A 22749-nucleotide genomic window follows, 5' to 3' on the forward strand; every position below is an offset into this window, starting at 1 on the left:
TAACAAATGGTGTATTTACAATACCTAGTAATATATTTTTATTACTAAATTTATTTATACTAATAATCTTCTTGATAAATTTTAACACTACTAAATTTTCCCCATTTCACCATTATCTTCATGAAATTTGGTCTCTTCAAAAAATGCATACTTAGTAAAAAATACCCAACATTTTCATTGTTTTAAAAGGGTTAAAACTATTATTATAACCATAACAAATTCTTGCAAATAGTTCTAAATTCTACTAAAATTTAGATTATGAATGCAATACAAATGTATTCTAAAATTCATTTTGAATCTATGAACACAGAAATGCCCATGTGCACTTGATTGGCCAAATATTTTTTAACCTTTTCGTAAGCAATTATTGTCAATATTTTGTTAGCTGATTTTTACTCTTTCAATAAAATATTCAGAGTAAACCATTTAACACGGTTAGTTATTGATATCAAGAATCATTTTGATAAATATTGATAAGTGATTCATATGGAGGAAATCCTAAAACCTTTTAATTTGTATGTCAAATTGTTATATTGAATTTCGTGATTTTTAAAATATTGCCTTATAAAACAGTAATGCAAAAATAATACAGATACCTCCATTATAATGTATCTGAGTAACACATACTGAGACATAGAAGTTGCTGTAAAATGTCTGTTTGCTGATACCATTAGTGATACAAATTATAATAATTCATGACACAGTTAACTTTCAGTGATATTTTTTAATTTAACTTCTTCTTATTATTATATTTCAGATCCAAAATTATGAAAATTTAGACAAGGTGAATGTACGATTGGTTAACGTAACTAATCACTTCATAATCAACAAAAGTACAGTTGAGACGATGCTGACTACCCTAAACAGGTAACAACACTGGCTACACAATACATTGGTGTAATATCTTCGTACCTTAGTGCAATATGTAGCCTTTAACATAAATAAACACTGCAGTAAAATCAGAAGACTGTTTAGTAGTGTTCTTAAGTGTTTTATTGCATTATTTGTGCTGGTGGTGATTATCACAAAATGACTGAGTGAACCTCTGAGCGATACTGTCCTTGCAAGCCTACTGTTGATGATGTACCTAAACCAAGTACCTGAAGATCATTTGACACTAAGCTGTTGGCCAACTCCACTACAAAACAAAATTTGGTGCAACTTTGAGTGAAAAACTTTAACATTTTATCACTGTCAGCCACTCAGAAATTTGTTTTCATTCCATGACCACTTACGCTTAAAATTAAGTTAATCATTCTTCCTGTTCCTGTCATCTACCACCTCTAAGCTTGATCCTAATTTATTAACGGTCTTGACTCGGCTTTGTTCTACCATTGTGTTTGGACCTTCCTAGTACTCAAGCATTCTTCAGTTTTATTAAAGATTTACAAGGCAATAAGCTGTGGGTCAACTGCCTGCTGTACATTACCAAGTTTTAACTATGTTGTTTCATTTATTACATGCTGAACTCTTGCAATAGACTCCCGAAACTTTTTAAGCTTGTCCTAGATACTTCAGTTATGCTAGGACTATTAACTCTTAAAGCGTGGCATACGGATATGACTGTACCATCGGAATTGCACTGAATGCCGTATACAGGAATATCCGTATTGACTTATTTTAGTTTATTGTGTACATTATAATTCAAAAAAATGCTGTGAATGTATAGGAATATGTAAATGATATATGACCATCGGGAAGCAAATTGGATTGTATGTTGCATGAAAAATCAAATAAAAACCAGTGCTATACTGTTATCAGTGTTTTATCTTATGATGTAAGGCGCGGCATGCGGATAAAACCAGACGGTGCGTCCACATATGCCTCTATGTGTAATAGACTTTGCAAAAACATAAATTTTGTATCTCTAAATGCATGCTAATTCAATCGAGGCTAAATTATCTTCAACACTTTGGGGGTTAAAACTTCACAGATGATCCTGATTTTGATATTATTGATATAGCAAGAAACTATAACATTATTTATATTTTTTTACAAATTTGTTTAAAGAATGCTGCAAGTTAAGAAAAGTTAATAGGATTAACCGTGATGCGATCACCCATGATATCTAGTGTGTGTGTGTGTGTGTGTATTTTCTTTTTGTACTGATTTTTTATTTGATCAACTGATCTTCAGAAAGCCAATACAATGAAAATTCCTTTCTACTTTTTAACATGAGTTATATTTTGACTTACCGTGATTTTGCATAATTTTGCAAACTTTTTCTATTACAATTTTTTTATTTCTTAATGATAACAGTTGATTTGTTATTGATGACAATCACACTTGTCTTTTAGCTATCACAGAAATTGTATTTATATTTCTGCATTTATTTTTTCACAGAAAGCAGATGGTAGACGAATTAGCGGAACTGTATGAAAGAGATGACTGTGAACAGATCGTAGCCATTTTGACTGAGGTGAGTAGTAAAAGATGTAGAATCATTAATATTAATTATGTAAAATCATGAAAAGTAAAGATAACATTTATTAAAAGTCATGAATTGTATGTCTTTTGAATAAATTACATAAGATCTTATTTTAGCATGATGTCTGTTTTTAAACAGCCCTCATTAACTCAATATATATGTTTACAGCCAGAATGTCTGCCACTTACGTTCACCTTGAACAGGGTGTGTGGAATTGATCATCCTGCATTATAAAAATAAGCTAACCTTTAATAAAGACAATCTTTCATTTTTTCTGCCTTCAGCGTCTTTTGTTTCTAGCTGGATCCATCATTTGCTCGGCGTTTTCATTTAGCCATTGGTCCCTGTCATCTTTGTAGAGTTTAGAACTCAGTAGTTGATTGAGAAACTAAAATAATATTTCCTTCATCTGAGCTCTCCAGATTATTTTCACTCTTTTCTCAAAACTCCCATTGTTTTAAAGCCATCTTTCATATTGAGGATTGTGTATACTGGCGAATCTTCTTATGATCTATAATAGATGCACTACTTCAATAAGTTGTGCAGATGAAATATTTCAAGATACGTTCCAAAATATCCATGGTTGGAAAAAACTGTATTATGTAATAGATAATCTACCATGTAAAAAGAATTATTGAGTTTTCTTTGCAATGAAATCTCCACATATGCATCTAAGTTGTTGACAAATTCTCCCTGTTTATTGTTACAGATGACTTTCCAATGAAATTCTCTTTCATTATACACATCTTATACGTGCAAGGTGGATAGCTGTGAATTCAAGGAGGCAGAACGTTTTTTTTTAATTCTGAGAAAATTGTGTGGTGACAAGAAATATAGGCTGAGCCAGATTCCTCTAATCAGTTTCCTTGCCATTTTACCTGGCTGATTTCCATTTGACACTATGTTTGCAGCACTTTACAGCAAATTATTTTGTTCAGATGTCACCCCTTGGTCAAATTCCACCAGAATTGGCCACTTCATTCCCAAAAACTTGTTTTACAAAGCATTAATAAAACCCATTCACTTTTAAATATGGGTTCTTTTTTATTGGTCATAATATTGACCATTTATCAAATATTGTTTTTTGTTGTTGTCTTATTTATCCTCTGAGTATCAGGTAACACAGTAAAATCATTGCCTGGGGTCCACGGGGTTTGTTTGGCTATCAATAGTTAAACATCTATTTGAACCAACTTACTTCTCTACTTCTTGCATAGATTTGTAATAACAACAGACATTGTAGTCTGTGGCAATCACAAACGCCTTTGTATCTTTCCGTAAATGAATCAATTGATTAATTTTTAATGATACGCTGCAGCCAATGGATTCTAAAATTCATTGTAAGAACCGTTGTGCTTTTACTTTCCAAATACACATTAAAAATTACACATAATGCACTCTGTGTAAGTTAAACAAATCTACCATTTATTTAAAAATATTATTTGTTTGGTTATTAGTACTATAAAATAGGATTTTTATATGTCACTAGTTATCACAAATTTGAATTTTCTGAAGTTTATATAGTTGTGATCTACTCTGTATGTACAAATCTATGTTTTAAGATTAAACTGTTTTTGTTTATTGCATCATTATGTGTTTCTCGTTTTATTTCCAGATGTGATTTACACAGATATGTAAGTAATAAGTACTTTACACAAAGTTTCACTAGGAGAAATTAGTAGAATGAAGATTTATTTTATTAAGTTGAGTGAAAGAATAAATCAGTTGTTTATTTTAACTAGTTGTAAGTGTAAATATGTCTTTAATTATAGAAAAATATTTCAAGACTAAATAACACTTACTAAGTTTTAAATTGAACTGATTTATGTAAAACTTCAAGTGATATTTCAGTATTGTTCATCAGATATTACATCCATCGTTTCTATGCTGATTTGAGAGATTGTAATAAGAGAAGACATTTGTTTGTCTTTGTTAGTTTATTAATCAATCATAATGTGTTTTTACATTTTCTTTAAGCACTGTAATGGCATCAAATACATGAATAAAATTGTATCAAATAAAACATAGAACTTTCTGATATTTTCTATAGAATAGACAAGCAGATGTCAGCTGATTGTCCAGCCTTTGTTTAAGGACAGTGTTGTCAGTGCTCCAATGTCATCTAATTGTACAGCTTCGCTCTGATGTTAAGAGGCTTCCTTTTGTTCATAGCTGTTTTGTGTCTTGGAACAGTGATTTTTTATTCATTTCCTGCGGTTTCTGGATTCTTTAGGTAAACCAATCCTCTCAACATTTTGTGGCAAATATATCTGTGATCAACCTGAATGTTGTGGTTCACCCCTTCTAGTAAGAACACACTTTGATCTGAGTATTTTAATTACATATCTTTATAAGAGATGGGGAATGAATCACTGTTGTTTTGTGATAATGAAATCATAGTGATTTTGAGTGTATTATTCTTGCATATTACTGAGGTGAACTGTTTATTTAGTAATCAATAATTTATGAAATATGAGTATTTGCTTTACATCCCAAAACATTCATACCTTCCTAACAAGACAACAAATGTCATAATAAATAAGTTATTGGAGGAATTAACTGAGAATAAATGTTTAAAAACATCAATTGTAAAAATGTATTATCCTGATGCATAAATAAGAGAAACCTAACATAATAATTAATTACCTGTGCAGGTTCTCCAGCCCAGCAAGCTGAGTGCGGGGATGTTCCAGCCCTCTCTGCCCAGGGATGCTCAGTACAGTCTACTACTCTACACTCTGAAGAGGCTAGACAGAGACCATGTGCGTGTTTCTTCACTACTAAACACTAAAAGCTCTCTGCTTTGTACTGTGAATAGCACAAAGCATATCAGTTAATGTCCTTAGAAAAATAAATACTAAAGTGGTGCTGATTTTAGTTTCATATAAATTTTAATTTATTTAAGAAGCCTAGTTTTTGTAATCTACCATACTTAATAAACATGTAGTTTTTTATACAATAATTAACACGTTAGCTGCCAAAGGTATTTTTGAAACTTCTCTCAAATGCCATGTAGGTCAGATCTGGCCGGCACCGTATATAATGGTAAGACTTTCTGTCGGCCATATCTGACCGGCAACATCAAAAAGCAGGGTTATGTTAGGTTATGTTTTTTTACTATGTGCTGCGGTCTACAGTCAATTTGTTGAACTTCTAGCGATCTTGAATATCGCTATTTACCTACAAAACGACTCCCGTTGTTGTCTACTTACTTTAGCGCGGGAAATTAATACTCAAATATTGACTTGTTGTCATGGTATTGTGTCGGCCAGAAATGGCCGGCAGTATTTATTACGTAATATCGATCATTTTGATACTTACAAAATGAATTAAATTCTTGTTAGAAACACATTTTACGTGATGGAGTGATTGTTCAAGGATTGAATAAAGGTACAGCCAATGATTTACAAATGTTTGGTTTAATTTTTACATAAATCAGACATATTAAACCTAACTATCATTTTTTTCAATAAAGTACATTTCCTTGTAAAATATTTAGTTGTGAAATAAAATAAAATTGTAAAAATTTGCAATATTGATAATAATTACATGACACTTTGTTATAAAACATGTTATTTGTGAACTTCACGAAAACAGTCTTTACATAAGTATGGCTTCTCAGGACACTGCTCACAAAATGTGTTCACTTTGCCCAGTTTCTTGGCCACATCACGTCCACTTACTTGTACAGCTTTTTTGTAACACATTTTGCAGTACCTTCTGACCCTGTGTCTACCCTTTCCCTCTCCAGTAAAGTTTTGAGATATAGTCAGATAATGGTGCCCTGTACCTTTTACAGGAGTAATAGTGTTATTATCTAGACCCATAAGTGAAACAGCCAGATTTTCTTTAAAAGTTGTAATTGACATGCAGTGCTTTTTCTGATGTCCGCCTGCTGTAGGTCTTGCTTTCACAGCATTAGTGTAGGCCAGCCAAGAGTTTACAACAGCGGTTCCAAGAACTATTTCTTCTGCTGCTTTATGGTACCATCTTCTTGACTTTCGAACACCAGTGCTATAAGATGAGAGTTGGTCAGACACATCGATGCCCATCTTTCCCTTGTTGTACTCAACTATCACTAATGGCTTAAAAATGTCATTGCCTTTTTTGTCTATTTTTCCTGTGAGAACGTACTCTACTTCATGTTTGGTGGACAACATTCGCACTTCTCTCTTGTCCTTCCATTTGGTAACTACAATACCATCTTCATTTTCAAGGGCTTTCATTTCTCCTTTTTTTATTTGTGCCTTCATAACATAACATTGTGCCTTCACGACCATCATTTGTATAATGTCGTCAGTAATGAAAGCTAAGTAATAGTCTACAGGTTTAGCATCATTGGCCATATTTAAATGGTACTCAGAAGTAGAAGTGAAAAGAAATTCTTGTTGCCTACCTTTAAATTCAGTCCATTCATCCATCATCACTTCTCCGTCATTTTCACCAGAATCGCCACCGTTCATATCATTTGTCTCTATTTCCATTGTAGCCTCGCCTTCATCATCACTACTGTCATGATCCGATTCACTTGGCAAAAAGTCCGGATCTTCATCCGTGTTGCTGGCCAGATCTGGGCGGCAGTGTTATTTTTAATGAAAAATCACAACGAAAAATGTTGTGCCGGCCAGATATGGCCGACGCTCAAATTGCATTATATTCAAGAGATTTCAATGCAGTTTTGACAGAAAATGAATTTTAACTAACAAAACAATTCGAGTTAATGAATAAAATAATTTTAGAAACTTGGCAATTTCGGGGTTGGGCAGTAATATGAGCGTGGCATTTAGGGCTAGTTTACTGCCGGTCAGATCTGACCTCCATGGCAGCTAACGTGTTAATTAAATAATTTAATACTTAAGGAAAATTATGTTTCAGGATGAAAACAGATTTTTGGAGCAAGCTTTTAAGCTATAAATTTTAAATTTATATTATAATGCAGGCATTGTTAACTAACTTGGTATTGGTGAAGGCAGTTGTAAATAAAAGAAATTCTCAGTTAAAATATCTGTAATTTAAAAATAAGATAATATAATCATAGCATGATTTGGTAGAGTAAACATAATGAACAAACATGGCACGTTACAATTCAATGACGTAGTATAAAGCATCATTGAATGAGGGATAACATGAACCAAGAAAATTAATCTAATATTTGGGTACAATATAAGTTTGTAGATTGCAATAGTTCCACACCATTTTATTAATTAACAAAAATGCAACAAGATACACACCATGTGTCGCATAACCGGCTTCACTGACATTGCTTGTAAAATTTAAAATCTATAGCTCATTTCATTCATCTCGAGATGCCCTGTACACAGGACGTAGATAGATAGACATTTGTATAACCACAAAAAAGAAATTATGTAAGCCTACTAAGTGATAGGTTTAAGTGACACTCACAACTAAATTTCTTGCAGCATCACAGAACTCATTCTTGTCTATGTATAAATAAAGTTCTATGCAAAATGTAAAACTACAGATCTTTCTTAAGATATTACATCAGTTACACGTTTTTATTCTATCTAGTATACAATCATGATGTTTTGTATGTGATCAATGCCTAATTGGACTTTGTTTTAGGTTTTGGAATGTATCAAATCTTTTCACACAAAATATGTTAAAATAAATTTGTACGTTTTTAACAAAAGTTACAAAGTACTTTTAAAAAACCGATTGCTTTAAAATGGGTAAAACAGTGGGACCATTATATTATTCTTTGAGGTTTTCTGAAAACAATTCATATTCATTTTTATCATATTGGTTGAATTTTGAAAGTACACACAAGTTTTACCAAAGATTAAAAATGTTTTATGTGTAATGTTTGACAGTACAGAACATATGATTTCTCAGTTTGGAGATTAGTTGACTTGACTTTTCTGAAAAGTACAGGGTTATGCAGGGATATGTAACCGGTGAGTGAAAAGTAACAAGTTATTATAAAACTGTTATAAAATCTGTTATATTACTGATTTTATGTTTGCAATAGTGGTATAATACTGAGTAAACATTAACATTTTATACTGCCTACTTAATCTAGTTCATTGTTGTCCTTTAAAATCAGCTGATGCATTGTAAAGAAACATAGCAGTAAAATTGGCTGTTTATGAGCGAGCTCAGATTGCTTCACATTATGGGGTGTGGAAATCGATTATTTTAGTGCAAAGATGTTGGTGTGGAGAGATGGAAGTAAATGTTTCAATACATCCAGAGACAATTAAACTTGTCATGCAAAGCTGATGACCATGGGCTCTGTGAAAGACATAAGAAGTGGCTGCCCCATGCACATGAAGATCGGAGGAAAATGGGGTAACAGTTCAGGAAATAGCTCAAAAAAATCGACATATCAGGCAGCTTGTGAAAGTGGAGTAACAAGGCATACAGTACATATGGTGTTGCATAAGGAATTAAATTTTTGCATATGGAAACCTTATGTACAAGAGCTGAAATAAAACAAATTGACTAAAGAATGAAATATGGGTATTTAATGCTGGGATGGTACGAAGATTGGCCACAACTGTTTGAAAATGTCTTGTGAAGTGATAATACCGTATTCCATATTCATTCCGTCTCGAAATGACGATTAAAAAGTTGCAAACTCACCCCAAAGTGACCGTGTGATGTGGAATGACTGCAACAAAGCTCATTGGTCTATATCTTTTGAGTGACATCATGAATGCTGATCGCTGCCTTCAGATGTATCAAGACTATGGCCTACAATAGCACATTGTAAAACATTGATGATCTTGTTTTTATGTAAAAAGTGCGCCACCCCACTTAGCAATAGTTGTTGGTACCAAACATGGCTGGAATGGCATGGACTGCACGAATGGTCGGCAAAAATTCCATGTTATTTTTTTTAGGAGCTACATGCCAAGGAGGAGGTATGTAAGTCCAAACCTGAAACATTGGAGGAATCGGAAAACAGAATTCAAAAGGTTATCACCAACATCTCCAAACAACTTCCTTCAGAAAGGCGTAAATTGTATCCCTGGCCATTTGAGGAAGTTAATTAACAACACTGATGCTTACGTTGAGATTTAACCTGTGTTATCTTATGTAGCAAAACGCATGTACTTGATTTCTAATACCTAGTTACTCTTCATCCACCCTGTATAATATACCTTTAACTCTGGAGGAGGCAAATCAGTCCTTTCTTCACTGAATGTTAAACCATCATCAAGTATATCACTAATGTCATAAATTTGTAATCCACTTGTACTTACAGCCATCAGAAAAATAAATAGTACTAAATGAATAATCAATGTATTGTTTCAACACTATATACTAGTAACTCAATCCAAAGTAATAAAAGTTACATATTTTCATGTGAAATAAAGAACTAAATTACATTATTTAATTGCACTTTACCCTCATATTTACAATAGACTAAAAACTAAAAGAAACTTGTATTATGATGACAACAACAATAAAAGTACAAAAAACCCGATTCACAGTGCCTCAACTAGTTTGTTTACATCAGCAGACAATTCATTCATCTGGTACTTTTATTGCTCATCAACAAACCAGCAAATGTACTACAAAAAAAGGCTGCAACATTGTTTTAAATGGTCCAAACTATTCCCCAGAGGTAGCAGCAAAATTCAGAGGAAGTAGAACTCAACGAACTAATCTTATATGTTAGTGAAATGAGACGTTGTACACCAGGCGTGCAGTGCCTGTGATTCGTCCGCTAACGGAATTACAGCACTCCGGGTATTGCCCGTGTTTCATCTGGGACGGGTTAATGAAAGGAAGTATTATTACTGCAAGTATGTGTTTAAGAGTGCATGCAGTGGGCAGAAATGTTTGTCCATGATAGTGTGAAGCGTCTGTTTGCAGCCAATGCTGAGGACAACTGTTAACTAAGGACCTAGTGGTTTAAAATTATGACTGCAAGTTTGTGTGTAGGAGTGCATGCAGTGGGTAGAAATGTTTATTGCTGATAGTGTGATTGCAGCTACTCGCAGCCAATGTTGAGGACAACTGTGAACTAAGGACCTAGTGGTTTAAAATTATGACTGCAAGTTTGTGTGTACAGTTGGAGGATTTTAGCTGTGCTCATAGGGCCCAAATACAACCCTTTCAACCAATAAACGCTATCTGTGTGGTGGGTTGCATTTACGTGCTAGCCGCTGAGATGAAGGCGCATCGATCTCTTTAACGATTTTAAACTCACGATTTTTGATTTGCAGTTTTGTATTGACAAATATGTTGTTTTAAAAAACATGTTAAACAAGTCTATAATAACTGAAAAACTTGGATAAGTCCTATCATTGCTATTATTTGGTATTCTCTTATTATTTAACTCCGCCACAATCAGCACTGTCACAAAACAGACTGATTGTAGCGAATGTGATGAGTTATTTGGGCCACAGGAAATGTTTTTGGGACGCAGCGCATATTGATACTCCGCCACCCCTCCCGCCTATTACCACACACTCAAGGTCACGCACACAGCTAAAGTCCTCGAACTGTAGGAGTGTATGCAGTGGGCAGAAATGTTCATTGTTGAGAGTGTGATTGCAGTTACTCGCAGCTGTTGCTGAGGACAACTGTGAACTGAGGACCAAGTGATTTAAAATTATGACTGCAAGTTTGTGTATAGGAGTGCATGCGGTGGGCAGAGATGTTTGTTCATGAGAGTGTAAAGCAGCTGCTCGCAGCCGTTGCTGAGGACAACTGTGAACTGAGGACCAAGTGGTTTAACACTATCAACAACACCATTATCTGCATCCTCAGCTGTGCTAACTACGGTGGTTCTAAAATTTGTGAGTTTTTAAACATATTGCTGAAACTGTATGCTCTGAATTAAGAACATCATGTTGTTCATTTTAAAATGATAATAAATTTATGATTTAAACCTTAAATAGAAATGTATTGCTTACCAAATACTTGTTTACAATATATTTGTTTTGGGTACTTTGGTATTATCAGGAGACCACTCTGTCCCTATTAACACATTAATACATATATAAATATTATTTAAATATAACATATATAAATAATATTTGAAAATCTACAGTTAACACTTACAAGCGCTCACATGATGTGAGCTTGAATTTAGGTACTACCTCAAGGGATGCTTATCTTTTTTTGCAAGAAATACAGAAAGGCACCAAAGGCATTATCAAATCCCACACTGATGCCCAGGGTTATTTCCGATCGGTTTTTTTTCCTACATCAGATCATGTTGGATGACATGCCTCATTTCTGGCAAGAAATAAAAACACCTCTCGAGATAGTACTCAAGTTCAAGCCCAGATTACGTGAACCTATAAAGGTTTGCTTTAACCTTGATACTAATAGTAATATATTTATGATAACCTTATCTAAACCTACTTATATCGCGTAATAACAAGTAGTAGATAGGGACAGAGTGGCCTCCGGATAGTACCGTATACTTGTATACTTATTTTGTATACTTGTAATTTTGTTTTGTTGTTTTTGCAACTAGCAAATTTGTTCCAGTTGGTGCTTTAGAGAAGAATCGGTTACCACGGCTGGTGCAGTCTCTGATTCATGTGATCTGCCGCCAGATTGAGTCAGGACAAGTTTCTCAAGTCAACACAGGCCCAGACAAGTGTCAGGATTCACAGTTTGAAGTTGTTGCCTCTTGGGTGCTGCTCTACAATATCATCACCCAGTGAGTCAAACGTCCATCACAGCCTTTGAATATAGTAATCATTTGGTATTTAATGTTATACTTTATACCATTTTTAGTTACTGTCAAATTGTATTTGGCATAAAATGAACTCTTCCAATTTCAGCTTTCAAATTTTTAGGCTTTATGGTATCTAAATAAATTACCACCATCCAATGTTCTTGGATGTGATTGTTAACTTTCAGTTTAATGCTGCATGAACTGTTAAATAGCTTAAAAGAACCAGCATCATTCTTGCTGTTAGGTGTATTCAGTATTGGCCAGTTTGGCAGTGAGATGCTTCCTCTACTGGTCAGAGGAAGTGATGCTAGATGTTGACTATCATAAACACAACATGGTGTGAGTAGTATAAAATCATAATTTTATAGCTGTGAAGAGAATGTAGCAGACACAAGACAAGCATCCAGTGCTGAGGAACGACTTCCGTCCTCCATCAGACTCTTGTTCACTGCTCATGAATATCTTGGCAGGTGAGTCGACTTTAAGCAAGTTCATCAAGACAAAATTTCATAAATGACAGTTGTTTCCAAAAAGAAAATAAGGGAAGAATCTTAATTTTACATTTAATGGGAAAATATGTATAAAACCATTCTTAAAGACTTTGAGGAATGATTTATGAATTGTCAAGATAAAAAGTGCAGACTTCTGAATTAAAAGGGCGTGTTGATTTCCTTCATGCTGAAAAATGGCCAATTTACATAGTTCTTTTTATATAACTTCAGATTTTTTAAGTTGGTTGCTTTCTGTCAGAAACAAGTCAGAAAGTAAATAGCAGACTTAAAAACTAGAGATAAACCATAAATAATTAAAGAAGATATATATTTGATTTGTATTTGTGTTTGTGTTATGAATGAAACTAAGTAAATTTTTATGTATATTTGTCAGGCGTGCCTGGTGTTGCTTGGATGAAGGTGTGATTCTCTACCAGATCCTGTACCAGCTACAGACTCTCATTGACCGTTACTACCCTGAGTCTGAGGAGTATTCTATACTCGCTCAACAGCTTGAGCAGATCTTCTATTGTCTCTACGGGCATCCTATGAAACGTAACAAGGTACAGTTCTCACTCACACGCTCTCATTGACCGTTACTACCCTGAGTCTGAGGAGTATTCTATACTCGCTCAACAGCTTGAGCAGATCTTCTATTGTCTCTACGGGCATCCTATGAAACGTAACAAGGTACAATTCTCACACTCTCATTGACCGTTACTACCCTGAGTCTGAGGAGTATTCTATACTCGCTCAACAGCTTGAGCAGATCTTCTATTGTCTCTACGGGCATCCTATGAAACGTAACAAGGTACAGTTCTCACTCACACGCTCTCATTGACCGTTACTACCCTGAGTCTGAGGAATATTCTATACTCGCTCAACAGCTTGAGCAGATCTTCTATTGTCTCTACGGGCATCCTATGAAATGTAACAAGGTACAGTTCTCACTCTCATACACTCGCATTGACCTTTACTACCCTGAGTTTGAGGAGTATTCTATACTCGCTCAACAGCTTGAGCAGATCATTTGTTGTCTCTCCGGGCATCCTATGAAAAATAACTGTTCCCATCTTATGCTTGTAAATGTGTCTACACTTCCTTCTAAAATTTATTTTCTTTAATGGGATGTATTACACAAAAGTTTATTTTGTCCAGTTTAACATGTAACATTTAAATTAAATTCTCTTCCCCACAGATCATGAAAGGATATCGCCAATAAAGTTATGAGTAAAATATGAGTTTTAAAATTTTAACATGTAAATAACAGCATACGCAGAAACTAATAAGGAGACATGCTTTACATCAGTTTCAAAACAATAAAAGAAAATTATTATTGGAAAATAAAATATATAATCAGATTTTGAGCTTCGTCTTAGTTTTAAAATGGTTACATGAGTTACACCAATCTAATATTGCAATATTATCTAAAACATTGAATAGAAAAATACTAGTAAATTTGTGTTTGGTTTTGATTAACTGAGACACACGTCATCATCATAAACATAGTACATGTCACCACTATCCTTAAAAATTGATACCAAATTATTTATTAAATAATACACTGAAATTGAGATTATCCACTATACAGATTAATTTTTAATTTCCTAATTTATGTATTAATTTTTTTTATTTAAAGGTTAGAGAAATAGTATTTAATTGAATATTAATTTTTTAAATAGATTAAACGCTATTAATTCAATGTTTATGCCACTACTATTGCCGCTTATTTTAATTTTACATAAGCGAATTTTCTTTTCTTTTATCACTATTTTATAATTATATACAACAACAAGCAGTACTAACAATAAAAAGGACAAAGACACACATTTGTGCATACTCAGATATTAAAAGTGTTGTGCATACTTCTTGAGTTTATTTTATGTAAGCACTAAGACTAAAAAATATAACATTTAATACTGTACATTTCTAAAAAAACATATTTTTTATAGAAAATCTGAACAAAAATTCTGTAGGTGTGGTAATGTACATATCATAGAATTTACTTTATTCCATCATAAATGTCTTCTAATCTATCTTCTAATTTTATAAATAGGTACTGTATATTCTTCTGTTTTGGTATAAATTGATTTAAATCTAGCTAGTTCTCATTTTTAGCCATTATCAATTAATTGACAATTTTGCGGATTATTCGTGAAGCTTATCCTCAGTCTCCATTACAATAAACTCCATGGATGATTGAGAATTTATTATTAAAATAATAGAGATTTCATTATTAACCCTTTGATGCCTGGCGCTATTTGACGTGCGCTGTGCCTAAGTGGTGGTGTGCGCGAGACCTGCCTGCCCTCGCTGGGCGGCGGGATTTCACTCAAATCTCACGTCCCGCGCATCGTTCTAGTTATTTGCCTCTAACTTTCTTATTTTTTATTCAATTGGTTTCAAGTAAAGATTTTATTTTGTAAAACTAAATTCCTTTTATTTTGAATTAATCTTAAGAATTTTCCGTCAGTTAATATATGTGTTTTACATTAATTTAGTTTGAAAAACTTGTGTTTCATTACATTTTAAGCGTGTTTTGTGGTAAAAAAACATAGAATGAAGTTGTTTTCAAATAGTTATCATTGAAATTAGTTTTAATATCAATATACAGCTTATGTTAGATTTTAATTAGAAAAGAAACATTTTCTTTGGGATAAGAGTACACCAATACGTTTTTATAGTTACAAATTGTATTGAGTAGAGTTCAGGAAATTAAAGTTATTTACACAGATTGAAATAGATTCGAGTATGATTTTTAAGTCCTTTTAATAATGTAGGATGGTGTGATACCTTTGAAAGCAAGGATCCAAACACAATCCTACGTTACAACCACTGCAGTAGATAGTGGATCTCTTCTCTCTTCCAACTTTGCGGCACACTACACAGCGTCATTGAGTGTTGGATTGTTTAGGCCAGTGATTACTATTTCTAGCAGAAAGCTTAGTGGTTTCTCGTATGGTAGGACTCTGAGCAATTCCCTCAGTGGGACCAAAACGAAGAAAAAGTACTTGGACAAGCTTTAATCGAAAGTCACTAAGAGGCTTCTTTGTTCCATTTTCAGGTTTATAGAGAATATAGCTGTTGAATACAGTGGTATCCAAAAAATGAAAGAATAGTTTCTTTGCAAGTAGACGTTTCAAAACAACGTCAACAATTTTGATTAGTTTTTTGTGAAAAATACAGCCTTTTAAGAAACAAACAAAAAACATTTGGCATGAAAAGGTTAGTTCGTTTAAGAGATACAAAATAAAGAACAAAGCACTACAGCGCGGGACAGCAGGTGTCCCGCTCGCTACTCAGCCACCCAAGTATGCCGGGACAGACGCTGTCCCGTGTGCTACTTCGGCCACTCATCACGAGTGGGACAGATGCTGTCCTGGCCAACCTCAAAGGGTTAAACCTAAAGAAAACCGTTGTTTTACAATTTTAATGTGATACATACCACTGTCAAAAAATGCCACGAGCATTCAACAGTGTCAATTACACACATGTTAGTAGTTACATCTCAGTAATCAATCAGTCAGCCCCAGTTTGTTTATTTCTCTAGTTATATAAGTACATAAGGTTTGTTTCTGTAGTTACATAAGTACATACAGAACATACATATTAAAGATTTATTCTAACTGATCTCAGGATATGTGTCATCATTATCTCCATTAATTAAAGTCCTACTGTTAAAACAAACTGATATTAATTCATGATTAACTGGTGTAGCCAAGATACGTCCAGGAGCACAATGTGAATGGACTAGAACTGACGTGGGCTCGCAGCCATCAGGTGTTGAGCCTGCTGCGGCCCAAAGAGTTGCCCACCTACGACTCTGCTAGCAAGTGTTCCATCTCTACTGATACAGAGACTCTGCTCCAGCGCATCATTCAACTGGTGCCCCCCGAGATTAATCCCAGTTAGTACAATGTTACGATACACTTACAACTATACAAGTACTTTAAGGGTTTATTTTGTGAGAGGCTGATTTCATTTTAAGACTTATTCTACCTGTCCTCATGGGCCATTGGCCAGTGCGAGGATCCCATAAAAAAAAATAAGAGGAAATTCGAAACATGTACAACATTGATGGTACATATTCTATTAAAAAGAAGTATAGTCACAGAGAGAATTTAAAACTGCACTATATCCAACTCAAATTAATGTACGACAACAACAACAACCTGGACAACAGTCACACCCAGTTTTTGTCGGATTAGCTGTCCTATTGCAATTATACAACTTAATCAGACCATTTATTTTACTCAGAGCTTATAAATTGATGTTTTAATTTTTTTAATTTTTTAATTATTATAAATCCAAGTGAAGTCAGGACATGTATCCAATTTACATATTTATTAGTTTATTCATATTTTAATGGTTAAATATCAAAGTAGACTAAAGTATAAAAAGCAGGTTCTCAGATATTGAGTTTATTGAAGTTTAAATAATTCCTTTTTTATGCCAGGTAGGGCTATTTTTTTATTATTATACTTGTAGGTAACCTTAAAAATGTTTGTGATTGGAGCTAGTAGTGAAAGTTATTATCTATATATCTTAAAACTTATTTTATAAAGGAATACTTCATTCTGTCATTAAATTATCTTGGATTAGTTACTTATAACACAAAGCTATAATGTAATGGAAAGAAGTTTACAAAATCTACAAACTCTTTCAAGCAATAAAAATTGTTAAAAAATTAATTAAAGTCATTGATTTGTTCAGTTTTCTTTTCAAAATTCATAAATGTGCTTAAAATGTTCCGTATGGTGGATAGAACAGTGTGTCCGGTAGTTTTGTTGGTTAATCCATTTTAATTTCATAAAAACTATGAATTTGCAACTTGGAATAACAATGAATGCACAGAATACAGAACAGTTGTTATTGTTTTTAATACTAGGGGTAATTTAAAAAGTAATTTGTCTGTATCAGATTGTTTTATACTCAAAAAGTTTAAGTTTGTGAATTTGTCAATTTCACTTTTTACATTGTGTATATGAACTTTAGAAACTAATGGACACTTTTGCCATAAGTGAATATAGAGTTTTTTGAGTGCTAAAAATAAAAATAAAAGTATATTTTGTTGTTAAGCTTTATGTGTTGAGTGTTGTTAATTTATAATGTTAAGCTTCCCACTACTTGTGACCATTGCTTGTTTTATCCACCAAGTAACCAGGCATCTGATCTACTCAGTCTTAGCTTAAGAGAATACTCTTCTAAGAACACTCTACCACAGTTTAAGAGATAACCGCTCAGGGTGGCATTGATAGACCTTCTTCCCACAAATATCTTGCAGGAAAATGTAGGAAGACTGCAATGACTGAAGTCTTTTGAAACAGTTACATGTGGTGCAATTACAGCTCTGCATATTTTAAGAACAGCTGGAGAAATACCACCAGGCCCAATCCTGATGTTATTATCCCACGCTGACAGAAGCTAGTCATCCTACTCACAGGAAACTTTGATGCTTGGTACTGAGTGTGTACTAAATTATGTGTGTAAATTATGTTCACCTGGATGATTCTGTTATGGTTTAAAAGTAGAAAATTGCTGGCTGAGCAAATAGATAACATGCAGCCTGAGCGTTGTCACCAATCATGTTCTCCAGCTCTAAAACTGATAATATGGGAGATTCTTTGTGAGTTCTATTAATTTACCCCTAGAATGCTGTTAAGTTGCCACTCAATTTTAGCTATGTAGTTTTTATGTTAATCGACCGATAGTAACCTGCATTTTGAACAAACGCTGCAGAAGTCTGAATGCATTTGGATTGTCTAGTTTCTGTTTAATCCTTTTGCAGAATGTCTCCTTCGACAGAAATAAACAGTTCGTAGCTTGTTTTACTTGGTTCTGTTGTGGTTAAATGTGTTGAATTTTTTATGCTCTGTACTTAAGCAAACTATTTATTTCTGTTTCAGAGCGTCTTTATGATCAGATGACCAAGTACATAGAAGGCAGTGTTGATGAAATTCCTGAAAATAACAACCCATTACCAACTGAAATGGCTGACATTTATTATTTGATTGCTGACTACCACTTCAAGGCCAAAGCTTGGGTTAGCAATAATTTGCCAGTTTATTACACGTGACAGTGCCAGAATCTCTTTCAGTCGGTTAGGAACACCTGGATAGTGTTTATGAAAAGTGCTAATAATCTAAGTAATATAACTTATACTTTAAATACATTCTAATGAAAAGTTATTTCAATCTAAGTATCAAATTATTGTCTACTCTGATTTCAGAAAAAATCTCTCCGCTACCACACTCTCGATGTGTGCAACAACCCAGAGAGGGTGGATTCCTGGGCTTGTTTGGCCCTTGCTAGAGGCAGCATGTTGGAAACAAAATTGAACTCTGTGAGTGATATTTTTTTATATTTTAAAAGTACTTATATATATTATATTTTTTTTTAATAAATAAATAAATATATATATATATATATATATATATATATATATATATATATATATATATATATATATGTTACTTAAATATAAACACTGTCTCAAATCATTTTTAAAGTGTCTTACTGTGGAAAGCTTTCTGAATGCATAATGAAGTAACAAACACTGAACATGCCTTTATAGTTAAGGCCTTTATATATCATCCCACATTAATATTATCTATTCTATATACATGTTATTACCAGTGATTGAATAAGAATTGGAATAAGAAGTGTTGTTACTAACAAGTTTACTTTCACACCATAAATGTAAACAAATTGGACATGGTGATTAAATTAATTTAACCCTTTGTAATAGTAGCGAATACGGCCAACTTCCCATATATCGGGAGTTTTGTAATAAATGTTTTAAATTTATTCATTGACACATTATTATTGAATTTTCATGAAAAAAGTAGATAAACAAAGTAACGAAATATAATGGTTTTGTAAAGATTATTTGACTTTTCAATTGTTTATTCTATGTCTGTATACATGCAATGTCGCCTGTCTGTTTTCTCAATGGTCAGACTGCGGGCTAGTCGCTGCTTCTCAGGAGTAAACAAACACACAATGAAGGCCACTATTTTTGGACAAGTTTGCCTTATCGAGGACCAAAATAAATTACAGTATTAAAAAGAAGAGAAATTTACAAGTCATTACGACAAACGGTTATCGTATTCTGCCTCCCAAATGGGTGCGTTGTCGGTGAGAATTGAGTTGAATGCTTGGCCACCAGTCTTCGCCAATAAAAAACATTTCTTTTCAATTTGAGGTAAATCACAGAGGCAAAGATTGATGATGAAATTATGAAAACAAAATCTAAAAGAACAACAATTAATTATTCGAAAGTGACCGGTGATTCTTGAAGGCTTGCTCGTCTAGGCCTATTTCGAGGCGATTTGACAACAGGAAGTATGACTCATCAGGCATTTTTCAATTCATTATGAAACAAGGAAAGTACTAGTAACATATAATGAAGTTTTTTTGGCCCCTAGTAATATATAAGGAAAACTCGTCCAAAAATAGTGGTCTCCGGATAATATCGAACTACTCAGACAGTTGCTAAGATGTGTTTACATTGTAAATAGCGTTATTTACGCTGTGTTTCGTTTGATTTACATGACGAACAATAAGTCAGTGTACCGAACTAGAGTAGGCCTACCTGGAATACATTTGATTTAGTTCATGAGTCAAATGTTATTCATCATTGTTGGAAAACATGGTATTTAGGATTTTGTACAAAATGTATATAAATATATAATATTACTAACTGAGAATTTTCTTGAGTCATACTTTTTAAGTTGTATATAGACATATTCACTGTTAGAATAATTTTTTTATCACTGATCAGAAGTGGTTTGAAACTGTTTTTCTAAAATTTCAAATTTTAATACTTATTATAAGTATTAAGAATTCATACTAGTATACTTTTTGCAAGTAAATGACATATTGTGGTAGCCCATTTTATAATATACAATTTAAAAAAAACAGATAAAGGACATAATTTGTTGTTCTTAAAATATATCCATTTACCTGAAACTCTTCAAATCCCATAAAAATAGCCTGGCATTTATAGTTATATGGCTGGTAATATAGACTGGTCTCCAAAGGGTTAAACATATGGTTGTGCTGTCTTAAAACAATGTTAGACTGATCGATTGATTACATTTAACAGGCTTTTTCAATTAATATTTCATAACTTTAGAGACCAGGAGGGATTTTCTAAATAAGAATATACCTATATTCATACTGAGGACTCAAAGAATGTCAACGTAATTTCAGTACAATCGGTTGAATAGCTTACACGTGAAAGCAAAACAATCAAACTAAAGCACTTTTGCATTTATAATATTTTTAGGATGTGACAATCTGATTCAATACTCTTGCATTCTATTAGACATCTGGAATATTGTATGTGTGTTTACAAGTTTGGATGGAGAAAAACAGATTGTAGAGACTTGATTATAGTACACAACATTACTTCTATCATAATTTTAGCAAGTTTTTTATTGATATCAAACACGTAACATCACAGTAAAATTGTTTTGTTCTAGTGTGATGCTCTCAAGAGTGAGCTTGAGTTCCTCCAGAAAGCACAGATGTCATGTCGGTGCTACAAGACCTCTCTAGAACTGGACTCAGGCCTGCCAACCTTGTGGATAGAATATGGATCTTTCTCATACATGGTGCACTCTTTCTGCTCTCGACTGCTCAAGCAGGTAGATATCAATTGAAGTACTTGTACATCAGACACTGATTTGCTACTTCCTGACAAACTATTGAACTTAAAATCACAAACATAAATGAAGGGTTGAGTGGTAGAAGGGGGTAAGTAACATTTTTTTCGAAATTGAGTTAGATGTATGGATGAAGGGAGTAAGTGATCCTGTATTTGGTACACTGGGTCCCATTGTCCTAACTGCAGTAACAGCTGAGATATTATTTTGAATTTAGGGGGTAAGTGCAGAAACTGAACTCAAAGTTTGTGGATGAAGGAGGTAAGTGCTTCACATGCCCCCTTTTTCCACTTAAAATTGCACTTACCCCCTTCATCCACTTACTCTTTGCGCACTTGTCCCCTTTTTTCCATTACTTTATGCGCACTTACCCCTTTTATCCAGTACTATATATGTACTTGCCTCCTTTATCCACTAAGAACAGATGATTATTGTTGGTTTGTCATCATCTGTGGTTGAGGTTAGATGTGAATGTAAACACCAATTTTTGTAAAGCAGTGAAGTATTTTAGCTGAAATGTCAGGAGTACATATTATTACTAAAGAGACAGAAAAAAACTGACTTTTGCACTTGGACAGAAGATGTTGCGAATCGGGGGCAGTAATGAAGTGGCTCCTTGCTCACCTTATTCGAACTAGATACAACCTTAATATATTGTGACCACTTAATTATACGGTCGATTCTTCCACAGGACAAAATAAAAAACTTCTTACTGATCCTACTTTATCAGTACATGGTGGCCAAAAAAAACTTTGTTGTAGACATGTCATCTCATTTTAGAGATTTTGAAGGATTTTCTGATAAACTGGGCCTAAAACAAAGTAAAAAGGATCTTCTGGAAGAGAATGTCAGATTCCGTGACGGAATAAAGTGGATAAGGGTTGACGAAATTCGGTTGTTACTTATACAAAGAGACCTATGATGAAAACACAGCATTAAAAAAGGTGTCCCTGATAAAGCAGGAAAGAAAAGGGCACAAAAGCTAATAATAAGAAGGGGAATGATCATCGAACATTGTCTGAAAAATGTTTTTAAGATTGTTTACATTGAAAGTAAGGAAAAACGGTATGGGACTGTAACCAAAGAGAAACTCAACAATTTGAAAAACACAACTTAAATATGTTAAAGGAGAATATAAAGTGGTTTTATCAGAGAGTAATCGAAGAACAAGAAAACAGTACTGGGAGAAAGAATCAGAAGAAAAATGAGGAGGGGCAGATAAACAAAGAGTGGCCAGTGAAAGAAACAGAGTAAAGAAAAAGTGACAAAGAGTTTTACATTGAACCAATGAGAAAAAACTGATTAATTAATAAAATAGACTAATATCTATTAACCTATTTCAAGGCTTTAAAATAATAATAAGATTGTAATTTTTTATAAGTAGACTTTAGTTATTGTTTTTAAAATAGCTTACAAGAGAAGGCATAAATACTTAGGATGTTGTATTTAACAACAGTATTTTTTACTGTGTAATATATTATCGCTGAGGAAAGACGA

The 22749-nt window shown here is 33.5% G+C and overlaps 1 protein-coding gene across 1 annotated transcript in view; it reads left to right on the forward strand.

Moving 5' to 3' along the window:
- Positions 1-22749, forward strand: part of LOC124361151 (calcineurin-binding protein cabin-1-like) — a 91772-nt gene that overhangs the window by 32733 nt on the left and 36290 nt on the right. The window contains exons 13-23 of the mRNA XM_046815192.1: positions 758-867; positions 2344-2419; positions 5083-5190; positions 11037-11199; positions 11900-12074; positions 12461-12562; positions 12978-13146; positions 16301-16490; positions 18490-18626; positions 18813-18926; positions 21070-21234. Coding sequence (XP_046671148.1) covers positions 758-867; positions 2344-2419; positions 5083-5190; positions 11037-11199; positions 11900-12074; positions 12461-12562; positions 12978-13146; positions 16301-16490; positions 18490-18626; positions 18813-18926; positions 21070-21234 — 1509 coding nt within the window. The remainder of the gene's footprint in view (positions 1-757; positions 868-2343; positions 2420-5082; positions 5191-11036; positions 11200-11899; positions 12075-12460; positions 12563-12977; positions 13147-16300; positions 16491-18489; positions 18627-18812; positions 18927-21069; positions 21235-22749) is intronic.

This window comes from Homalodisca vitripennis, chromosome 4, assembly GCF_021130785.1.
Source record: "Homalodisca vitripennis isolate AUS2020 chromosome 4, UT_GWSS_2.1, whole genome shotgun sequence".
NCBI classification, from domain to species: domain Eukaryota; kingdom Metazoa; phylum Arthropoda; class Insecta; order Hemiptera; family Cicadellidae; genus Homalodisca; species Homalodisca vitripennis.